This window comes from Salvelinus namaycush, chromosome 27 (assembly GCF_016432855.1).
Source record: "Salvelinus namaycush isolate Seneca chromosome 27, SaNama_1.0, whole genome shotgun sequence".
NCBI lineage: Eukaryota > Metazoa > Chordata > Actinopteri > Salmoniformes > Salmonidae > Salvelinus > Salvelinus namaycush.
In genome coordinates, this window is record NC_052333.1 from 27380430 (window position 1) to 27391571 (window position 11142).

At 39.2% G+C, this 11142-nt stretch overlaps 3 gene segments (V, D, J or C); 1 reads left to right on the forward strand and 2 right to left on the reverse strand.

The window, feature by feature from the left end:
• Positions 1-3249: 3249 nt before the first annotated feature.
• LOC120022199 lies at positions 3250-3789 on the reverse strand. The segment is given in 2 exon segments: positions 3250-3560; positions 3738-3789. Coding segments are annotated over 2 exon segments (363 nt in total).
• A 1492-nt stretch (positions 3790-5281) lies between these two features.
• LOC120022318 lies at positions 5282-9135 on the forward strand. The segment is given in 2 exon segments: positions 5282-5384; positions 8716-9135. Coding segments are annotated over 2 exon segments (417 nt in total).
• Positions 9136-10333: 1198 nt separating this feature from the next.
• LOC120022198 lies at positions 10334-11142 on the reverse strand. The segment is given in 2 exon segments: positions 10334-10860; positions 11076-11142. Coding segments are annotated over 2 exon segments (363 nt in total).

Here is an 11142-nt window from a genome sequence, read left to right on the forward strand (position 1 = left end):
ACGTAGTGCAATCAATATGCTGATAGAATTTGTTCTCAAATTTCCTTTGTTAAAATCCCCAGCTACAATAAATGCAGCCTTAGGATATATGGTTTCCAGTTTACATAGAGTCCAGTGAAGTTCCTTGAGCACCGTCTCGCAGTCTGCTTGAGGGTGAATGTACACAGCTGTGACTATAACTGACTATAGACTGTATGTTGGAAGTAAGTTTATCTTCATCTAATTTCTCATCTAAAAAATGTTCCTTAGTTTTGCTATTTATTTGCTATTTTGATATCTTTATCTTATTTTGCAATTGTATTTGCTCTTTGCTATATTTTGCAAAGTGTTGCTATCTTAGAAAGTCCTACTGTTCTTATTAATATACCAGTGGAGGCTGCTGAGGGGAGGAGATACCATGTGTTTGATACCACTCTACTTATTCTGCTCCAGCCATTACCACTAGCCCGTCCTCCCCAAATATGGTGCCTCCAACCTCCTGAGGAATATACTTTTGGTTTCAACTTGTGATAGAATGTCTCGTAAATTACAGAATAACTTTATTTATTTTCTTTTGATAATCATGAAAACATTAAAAGATTATGTATTTTAAATTCAAGCTGCAATATGTAGCTTTTTCAGCAACAAGACCAAATTCACATGAGTTATAGATCTGTAATTCTTATTGAAAGCAAGTCTAAGAAGCGGTAGATTATTCTATGTGTGTAACGTCTGGAGAGGGATGGATGTGGAGTCAGACGCAGAGAGCAGAAGGTAAACGGGAAAAACGCTTTAATGTCCTTTCGTAAAGTAACCAGTTAAAAACATGGATGAACGTACTTTGGAGCGAAAGGTGCAAATCAATCTCAGAACAACAGCAAAGGACCTTATGAAGATGCTGGAGGAAACAGGTACAAAGTATCTATATCCACAGTAAAACGAGTCCTATATCGACATAATCTACCCATATTTTCAACAGATTTTAAATTCATTTATCATGTATGAATTGGTCATACATTCTGTGGATTTTTCTTTAAAATAATTATTTTTTAATAATAAAATGCAGTTTGATTCCTAGGATTTATCCCATTACAATAAGGAAGAAGTATGCTGAAATATGTTTCATTTTAAATAATAAATATTTGGAAGATAGTTGAATATATTTTCTGTCATCTCATGTAGGTATAATATGCTTCAGTAGCTACTCAAAGGAAAAGTGAAAGAGTGACAGAAAGACTGATAAACTGTGTGTTTGAGGAACAGAAACCTACTGATGGAAAACAACATTTAATTTACATCTAAGATGTAAAACTGCTGCATCATTATTGTCGTATCAGTCTGGTGATTGATTGACAGCTCCCCTCTCCCTAACGTCCCACCTGTCTTCTAGGTGGCGTTCGTCCCACTCTGACGGTCATGTGGCTGGCCAACAAGGGCTTCCCCTCAGCAACACCTGGGAGGTGACTAGCACACTTGTGCTGGGCTGGACCCTGTGTGGGAATCCTTCCTCATGCTGGAGCTTTAAGCATTTTTTTTTCAGACAAAACAACTTACATACACTAACACAACATTAAACAACACTATAGACACACATACAGTACAACAATTACATATTATGTCATGACTAAAAAACATAAAAAACAGCTGTCCTAAAGACAATTACACTCTTCTATGATATTTACATCGATCAAGTGTTTAACTCCACAAACGTGACAAGATCATAAAATATTTCAATGTCTAGGAGAGAATTCAAGGACCTGGGAGCTGAATAACTAGAACTATTTCTACCATGACCTGTTCTAATTCTTGGTTCTGCTAGTAGCAAATGAGAATGGGACCGTCATTTATATTTATTTACCGACCTCATTCATTTTTAAAAAGAACAGAGATAAAGTGGCATTTAACCCAGTATGGCCTTATAAATCCGTGTATACCAGTGTTTAAGCCAACGCAAGGTCAATGACGACCAGCCAACGGCGCTGTAGAGATCACAATGATGTGTAAGATGTTTTTGATTGGTAATGAACATGAGGGCCGCATGATATACTGAATCAAGTGCTCTCAGGGTAGTGGTTGAGGCCTGTATATATATAACATCACTAAAATCTAAATAGCATAGTGGAACAAACAGAATATACAGTATGTCAGATTCTGATGTCAAATAGATCTGCTTGGCTTTCATATCACATGTGTTCTGAACCTTATTGCTGTAAAGCTGTTGGTTCTGACATGTTGAGATAATAAAGACATTCAATATTTTAAATTGTTTGCCTGGATATCATTATTTAATGAGTTTTACCATTAGACATTGAGATCTTGCTGATTTGTTTAGTTTTCATAAGGAATGGAAAACTCAGCCCTGGAAACTGATTTGACTAATACATTTCAGTTAATGAACCTCACTCAATGAATGCTTGGCTGATTGGGCCACATTTGGTACCAGTCAAAAGGATATCTACAGTGATACTAATACTGAAGACATGTTCTAAACCCACTGGTCTTCATGATGTTACTAATACTGAAGCAATGTGTTCTAAACTCACAGGAACTCTCAGGGGACAGGTGAACATCTGGCCACGGTGCTGTTCTATTCTGTTAGTGTTGCGGTAAACCTGCCCATGCAAATATCACTTTTAGCGATACCACAGCTCACAATCTCCCAGCCTCAGGCCCTCTGGGACTGGGGCAGCTGTGTGAGTCTGACTAGGGCTGACTAGGGCTGGGGAACCAGACTTCACACTGGACTTTGCATAAAGTTCAAGTTGCGGACTTCCTTCTCAGGTCTTTATATGGCTACGTAGACTACATTTATTTGTGACAGATATACTGTATCATAACGATGTCAAAGTGGTACTTCTTGAATGCAAATGATACGACTGCATTCTCTCTTTCTGGGTTGGGTTCGGACAGGGTCAACATTCATGCTATTGCGTACTGAAATTGGTTCTTACACTATGAATTTAAATCAAAGCGTAAAAAAAATCTAAACCTATTCTGAATTTTGTTCAACACGTCCTTCAAAAGAAAGCATTTTCTACAGCTCTGTATCCTTAGTGGTCCCAGTATGTTACAAAGATTTAACATTTTTGCCAAATATATTGAGAGATATGTACGTTATCATAGTCCGTAGACAGTCTAACCAATTACATTATTGTATTGTAGTGTCATATTTCAAATACTTTGTGATTAGAACACAGGAGACTCCGAAGCTCTGCAGCTGTTGAGTCAGAGCAGTTCCTCTTTAGCTGAGGGAGGTTTTTGTACGACGTTCTAACACTGTGTGAATGGAAAGCTGGCAGCCTGCTGACAGTAGTAATCTCCTGCATCTTCAGCCTGGACTCCACTGATGGTCAGAGTGTAAGAACTACCAGATCCACTCCCACTGAAACGACCTGGAATCCCAGACTGACGGTTTGTACCAGAATAAACCAGGAGTTTAGGAGCTTCTCCAGGTTTCTGCAGGTACCAGTGGAGATAACCACTAATATCTGAACTGGCTGTACAGCTGATAGAGACAGTCTCTCCTGGACTAACAGACTGAGATTTAGGAGACTGAGTCAGAATTATATCTGCTGATGATTCTGAAAAATAAACAACAGTGAAGAATGACTGATTAATAAGGTTATCACAACAACAAGCATATCGTAAAGCACAGCTTTTTAAGCAAAATGTTTTTTTTAAAACTGTTAAATTAACGAATGAAGTGTAACTCTGAAGCCAAACCCATAATGAATCACAGTTGTCAAAGTGTCTCTCACCCTGAACAAGGAGCACCAGCGTCCCGAGCAGTAGAATCAGTGACATCATCATTGTGCTGTGTGTCAGTGGCTCTGAAACGAGTGAACAGTCACTGATCAACACTGGGGTTTTAAAAGTATGTAGAGCAATGAGGCAGGACAGCTATGCAAATGTCTCATATTTTACGCATATGTAGTGTGCAACTTTCTTTCATTACTTTTGGACAATTTACTTTCCATTAGTCAGCACCTATTCAAGCATTATTGGTATGTGCTTCAGCTCATGGTTTTATTACCCTATCGTAACCACAAAAAACTGTTATAGTTTCAAAATATGTTTTAAACTACCGTGCCATGTCCATCGCATGGACTGTCATTCTTGGCATCTACACTGGGGTCTAAAGATTAGTGGCAGAGGGAGGAGGGAGGACTGACACAATCATATCATTCATATCTGATATCAGAGGTGTTGAGGGCTTCTCATTTATGTAGAAATATAGCCTATAGTGTTGAATACATGGTTTACAGTATAAATATTTAGGATTTAGCCTTTTTCTTGTTGTCACACCCTGACCTTAGAGAGCCTTTTTATGTCTCTATTTGGTTTGGTCAGGGTGTGATTTGGGGTGGGCATTCTATGTTTTTGTTTTCTATGATTTTTGTATTTCTGTGGTTCTCAATCAGGGACAGCTGTCTATTGTTGTCTCTGAACCATACTTAGGTAGCCCTCCTTTCAGTGTGGGAAGTTGACTTTGTTAGTGGCACTTACGCCCTGCCCTGTAAGCTTCACGGGCGTTTTTGTTATTTATTGTTTTGTTGATGACATTTTAACAAATAAAAGAAAATGTACGCTGACCACGCTGCACCTTGGTCTTCTTCCAGCAACGGCCGTGACACTTGTTTTGAACCGAAAGGTATGATACTTTGGGTGGAGATAAATGTGTCTGTCCATGTACCAAATGTTTTACATCTGACATATATGGCAATTTCTACCTTCATTTGGTCCAGAAACATTTTGTTTGGCAGTGTTGGCAAGTTGTCTCACTTCTTGAAATGTACATGGTTGAACCCATGTTGGGCATCAGAGTGGTGTAAGGTATGAAATGCATTATTTTATTGATCTATTTAGGCAGAAATGTTGTTACATAGATCTAATGTGTTTTTCCTTTGTGCTCAATGCTAAAATAACTGTCAAGATTTTGACATAGAATGAGGCAACTTAACAAGTGTGATGAAGTAGTTTAACACATTATGGGAAGATGGAGCTCGTCTGAACGAAAGCAGAAGTAGCCTCTATGTAGCATACTGTAAGAGAAATAAAATATATTTTTATTCATGAAAACAAAATCTATTTATTCATGCATGGGAAATATGAGAATCAATATAATTTAGGATTTGACCAATGGAGGTCAAGCTTGAATGTGGGTTGGATCACCAAAGGAACATATCTAGGCTACCCTATGGATACATAGAAAGTACAGGCTATACAGACAGCTTGCTGGTGGCCCAGAGTCCAGCCAGGCAGGAGAGTATAGATCCACACAGGTATCGTGGCCATGTACAAGATGTCGGAGGACGCCAGGTTCAGCATGAGACACAGGGTAAAGTTGGGGTGTCGGGACGAGCTGCGCAGTATGACCACCAGCACAGCTAAAGTTGAAGTCAGAAGTTAGGTTGGAGTCATTGAAACTCATTTTTCAATCACTCCACAAATTTCTTGTTAACAAACCATAGTTTTGACAAGTCGGTTAGGACATCTACTTTGTGCATGACACAAGTAATTTTTCCAACAATTGTTTACAGACACATTATTTCACTTATAATTCACTGTATTACATTTCCAGTGGGTCAGAAGTTTACATAAACCAAGTTGACTGTGCCATTAAACAGCTTGGAAAATTACAGAAAATGATGTCATGGCTTTAGAAGCTTCTAATAGGGTAATTGACATCATTTGAGTCAATTGGAGGTGTACCTGTGGATGTATTTCAAGGCCTACCTTCAAACTCAGTGCCTCTTTGCATGACATCATGGGAAAATCAAAATAAATCAGTCAAGACCTAAGATGAAAATTGTAGACCTCCACAAGTCTGGATCATCCTTGGGAGCAATTTCCAAACGCCTGAAGGTACCACGTTCATCTGTACAAACAATAGTACGCAAGTATAAACACCATGGGTCCAATTTGTAAGTCGCTCTGGATAAGAGCGTCTGCTAAATGACTTAAATGTAATGTAAATGTGGACCACGCAGCCGTCATACCGCTCAGGAAGGAGACACGTTCTGTCTCCTAGAGATGAACGTACTTTGGTGCGAAAAGTGCAAATCAATCCCAGAACAACAGCAAAGGACCTTGTGAAGATGCTGGAGGAAACAGGTACAAAAGTATCTATATCCACTGTAAAACAAGTCCTATATCGACATAACCTGAAAGGCCGCAAGGAAGAAGCCACTGCTCTGAAACCGCCAGAAAAAAAGCCAGACTACGGTTTGCAACTGCACAGGGGGACAAAGATCGTACTTTTTGGAGAAATGTCCTCTGGTCTGATGAAACAAAAATAGAACTGTTTGGCCATAATGACCATCATTATGTTTGGAGGAAAAAGGGGGAGGCTTGCAAGCCGAAGAACACCATCCCAACCGTGAAGCACGGTGGTTGCAGCATCATGTTGTGGGTGTGCTTTGCTGCAGGAGGGACTGGTGCACTTCACAAAATAGATGGCATCATGAGGAATATTATCATGAGGAATATTATGTGGATATATTGAAGCAACATCTCAAGACATCAGTCAGGAAGTTAAAGCTTGGTCGCAAATGGGTCTTCCAAATGAACATTGACCTCAAGCATACTTCCAAAGTTGTGGCAAAATGGCTTAAGGAAAACAAAGTCAAGGTATTGGAGTGGCCATCACAAAGATTTTGACCTCAATCCTATAGAAAATTTGTGGGCAGAAATGAAAAAGCGTGTGCGAGCAAGGAGGCCAACAAACCTGACTCAGTTACACCAGCTCTGCCATGAGGAATGGGCCAAAATTCACCCAACTTATTGTGGGAAGCTTGTGGAAGGTTACCTGAAACATTTGACCCAAGTTAAACAATTTAATGGCAATGCTACCAAATACTAATTGAGTGTATGTAAACTTCTGACCAACTGGGAATGTGATGAAATGAGTATAAGCTGAAATAAATCATTCTCTCTACTATTATTCTGACATTTCACATTCTTAAAATAAAGTGGTGATCCTAAGTGACTTAAGACAGGGAATATTTACTCGGATTATATGTCAGAAATTGTAAAAAACTGAGTTTAAATGTATTTGGCTTCAACTGTATGTTACCAGGGAGGCCCAGCGCAAAGCACAGCCCCAGGACGATGTTCTAAATCAGGGGGCCTAAATCAATGGAAGGTGGGGTCCATGCTGGAGGTGCTGGAGGAGTTCAGGTGCTCCATAGTTGATGAAAGATAAGAGATCTAAGAGCTATCTAGAAGACAGTAGACTTTAGACATCTAATTCTTTGTTTCTCAAAAATAATGGATACTGTTAAAACAGTTTCTTCACTAGAAAACAGAGTCTACTTGAAATCCTCTCAAGTTTCTCTCTTCTCTTGATCTCATGTCATGTGATAATGAGTGATAATGAGTGATAATAAGTGAAAGGTGTGGGTTAACTGCCTCTGGTCAGATTCCTCCTGATGAGCTGTGTGTGTTTTTTTTGTTGCACATTTATCCATTTTTCTCCCCAATTTGTAGTTACAGTCTTGTCCCATCGCTACAACTCCCCTACGGACTCGGGAGAAGCGTATGTCGAGAGCTATGCGTCCTCCAAAACACACCCTTATCAAGTCACACTGCTTCTTGACACACTGCTCACTTAACCCGGAAGCCAGCCGTACCAATATGTCGGAGGAAACACCTTCCAACTGGCGACCAAAGTCAGCTTGTAGGCTCCTGGCCCACCACAAGGAGTCGCTAGAGCGCGATGGGACAAGGACATTTCTGACCTTGCATATTGTATAGATGCATTGATGATCTTATGAGACAAGAAACTAAGATTCCAAATTAAAGAAATACTATGCATGATCATTAGTCACAATTTGTGTGAATAGCTGAATATACCTTTTAGTTGAACCTCAAATATTAAGCTAATATTTTTGATTAAAAGACCCTGTCTCGTAAATCATATCAGTATTCATTATATTGTAATGTGTCTTTTAAGTGTATATAATTGTTGTAAGATGGTTATATTAAACTTAAATGTACTCCTTCAGCATTCAGCTGCAAAGTATTGTTTAGTTTTGCTGTCAATTTCCTATTTCCTGTTTTGCTATCTTATTTGATCTCATTTGCTATTTTATATGCTATGTTATATGTTATTTGCTATCTGCTGAAAAGTCTTGCTGTCTTGCGAAATCAGGCTGTTCTGCTGTTCATATCAATGTACGTTTATTTTCAATTTGTGATAGAATGTCTTGTAAATTACACATACCTATATTAATTTGATAAAACATTTTAATATTTTATTGAGTCTTTTAAATTAAATGTATATTATTGTTAGATGTTTACAGTCAGCTGGAATTTTCTTCCTCAGCACAGGCATTTTATCAACCTATTTTAATAAATTCATAATTTAAGAATTGTTCATACATTCTGTTGAATGTTCTTCAAAACAATAATATTATAAATAATTATCTAAATACAGTTTGATTCATAGGATTGTATTCCATTTTAATAAGGGAAGTATGTCAAAATATTTTAAATATTACAATTTAGAATAAATTGAGTCATCTCTAATATGCTTCAGTAGCTAGTCAAAGGAAAGTGAAAGAGTGACATAAAGAATGATAAACTAACTGTCTGTTTGTTTGAGGAACAGAAACCTACTGATGGACAAAGCCTTCATTTACAGCTAAGATGTAAAACTGCTGCATCATTATTGTCATATCAGTCTGATGATTGATTGAAAGTTCCCCTTGCCCTAACTTCCCACCTGTCTCCTAGGTGACGTTCGTCCCACGCTGACGGTCCTGTCCCCCTTCAGTGTGGAGCTGCAGCCCTTGTTGGCCAGGCACATGAGAGTGGCCTTCCCCTCAGACTGGAAGCTGAGCTGGAAGGTGGACGGTAGCAGCAGTAACACCTGGGAGGTGACCGGGAGCCCCGGGGTCCTGGAGAAGGACGGCCACTACAGCTGGAGCAGCACCCTGACCCTCCCTGTCGACCAGTGGAAGAAGGTGGGCTCTGTGACCTGTGAGGCCACCCAGGGCTCCCAGTCCCCTCTCTCTGAGACACTGAGGAGAGACCAGTGTTCTGATTAATGAGCTCCCCCCTCTGACTCCACTGTTTTTACTCTGCACCTCTCCTTCTTACTGTTCCAGCAATACCAGCACACTGGTCTAATGCTGGGCTGGATCCTGTGTGGGAATCCTTACTCCAGCTGGAGCATTTAGTAGAGTGGAACAAACAACAGAATATATGTCTGATTCTGATGTCAAATAGATCTGCTCTGCTTTCATATCACATGTGTTCTGAACCTTATTACTGTAATGCTGTTGCTTCTGACATGTTGAGATAATAAAGACGTTCAATATTTTAAATTTTTGCCTGGATATCATTATTTAATGAGTTTTACCATTAGACATTGAGATCTTCATGATTTATTGCATTTTCATAAAGAATGGTTAGCTCTCTACCCGGGAAAGTGATTTTACAAGAACATTTTACTCAATGAATGTTTGACTGATTGGGCCACATTTGATGCCAGTCAAAATGATATCTACAGTGATACTAATACTGAAGCCATGTTCTCTAGACTCATCAGTCTTTATGATGTTACCAGAACCATGTATTAAAGAGGGCATTGAGGTTTCTGCATTATGATGTATGTACATGACACTTCAACATTCTGTGGCAGGCATAGTAGCTCCCCATTAACATTACAACAATGCTATGTAACTGAATGTCTAGAATTAGAACAATATTACAAATTCTAAAAGTTGGCCTGACTCTCTAAATATATGACTCTGGATGTTGCCAATACTGAAGCCATGTGCTCCAAGCTCAATGGAACTCTCTGTGAACAGGTGAACATCTGGCCATGGTACTGCTCTATTCTGGGAGTGTTGCGGTCACCCTGCCCATGTAAATCTGAGTTTCAACCCAACCAGAGTTCACAATCACTCAGCCTCAAATCCTCTGGGACTGGGGCAGCTGTGTGTCTGACTAAAGAACTGAACATGGGCTGGGGAAGCAGACTTTACACTGGACTTTGCATAACGTTCAAATCGGGGAATTCACAGTCTTTTTATGGCTTTGTATACAGTATGTAGACTACATTTATTTGTGACATATGCACAATAATCTAATTAAAGTAGTACTTCTTGAATGGAATCAATATGACTGTATTCACTCTTTCAAGTTTGGAGGCGTATAGAAGTTGAGTAGGGCATGAATAGTTGGGTTCAGACAGGGTCAACGGTCATGCTGTTGTTGTACTGAAATGGGTTCTTCTTACAATATGAAGAGAAATCGAAGCGTAAATATAAACCTATTCTGAACTTTGCTTAACATGTCCTTCAAAAGAAAGCATTTTCTACAGCTCTGTATCCTTAGTGGTCCCAGTGTGTTAAACAAAGATGTAACATTTTTGCAGAATATATTGAGAGAGATGTGCGTTATCATAGTCCATAGACAAGTCTAACCAATTACATTATTGTAGAGTCATATATTTTGAAGAATTTGTGTTTAGAATACTTTAGAATACGGGAGAATCTGTAGCTCTGCAGCTGTTGAGTCAGAACAGTTCCTCTTTAGCTGAAGGAGGTTTTTGTACGACGTTCTAACACTGTGTGAACGGATAACTGTTTTGCTGCTGACAGTAATAATCTGCTGCATCTTCTTCCTGGACTCCATTGATGGTCAGAGTGAATTGAGTAGAAGATCCACTCCCACTGAAACGACCTGGAATCCCAGACTGACGGTTTGTAGCATAATAAACCAGGAGTTTAGGAGCTTCTCCAGGTTTCTGCAGGTACCAGTTGAGATAACCACTAATATCTGAACTGGCTGTACAGCTGATAGAGACGGACTCTCCTGGACTAACAGACTGAGATTTAGGAGACTGGGTGAGAATTATATCTGCTGATGATTCTGAAAGATAAACAAAAGCGAAGAAAGGCTGATTAGTAAGGTTATCACAACAAAAGCGAAGAAAGGGTGATTAATAAGGTTATCACAACAACAAGCATATCGTAAAGCACAGCTTTTTAAGCAAAATGTTAAATAAAAACTGTCAAATTAACAAATGAAGTGTAACTCTGAAGCCAAATCCTTAATGAATCAAAGTTAGTCAAAGTGTCTCTCACCCTGAACAAGGAGTCCCAGTGTTCCCAGCAGTAGAATCAGTGACATCATCATTGTGCTGCTTGTCAG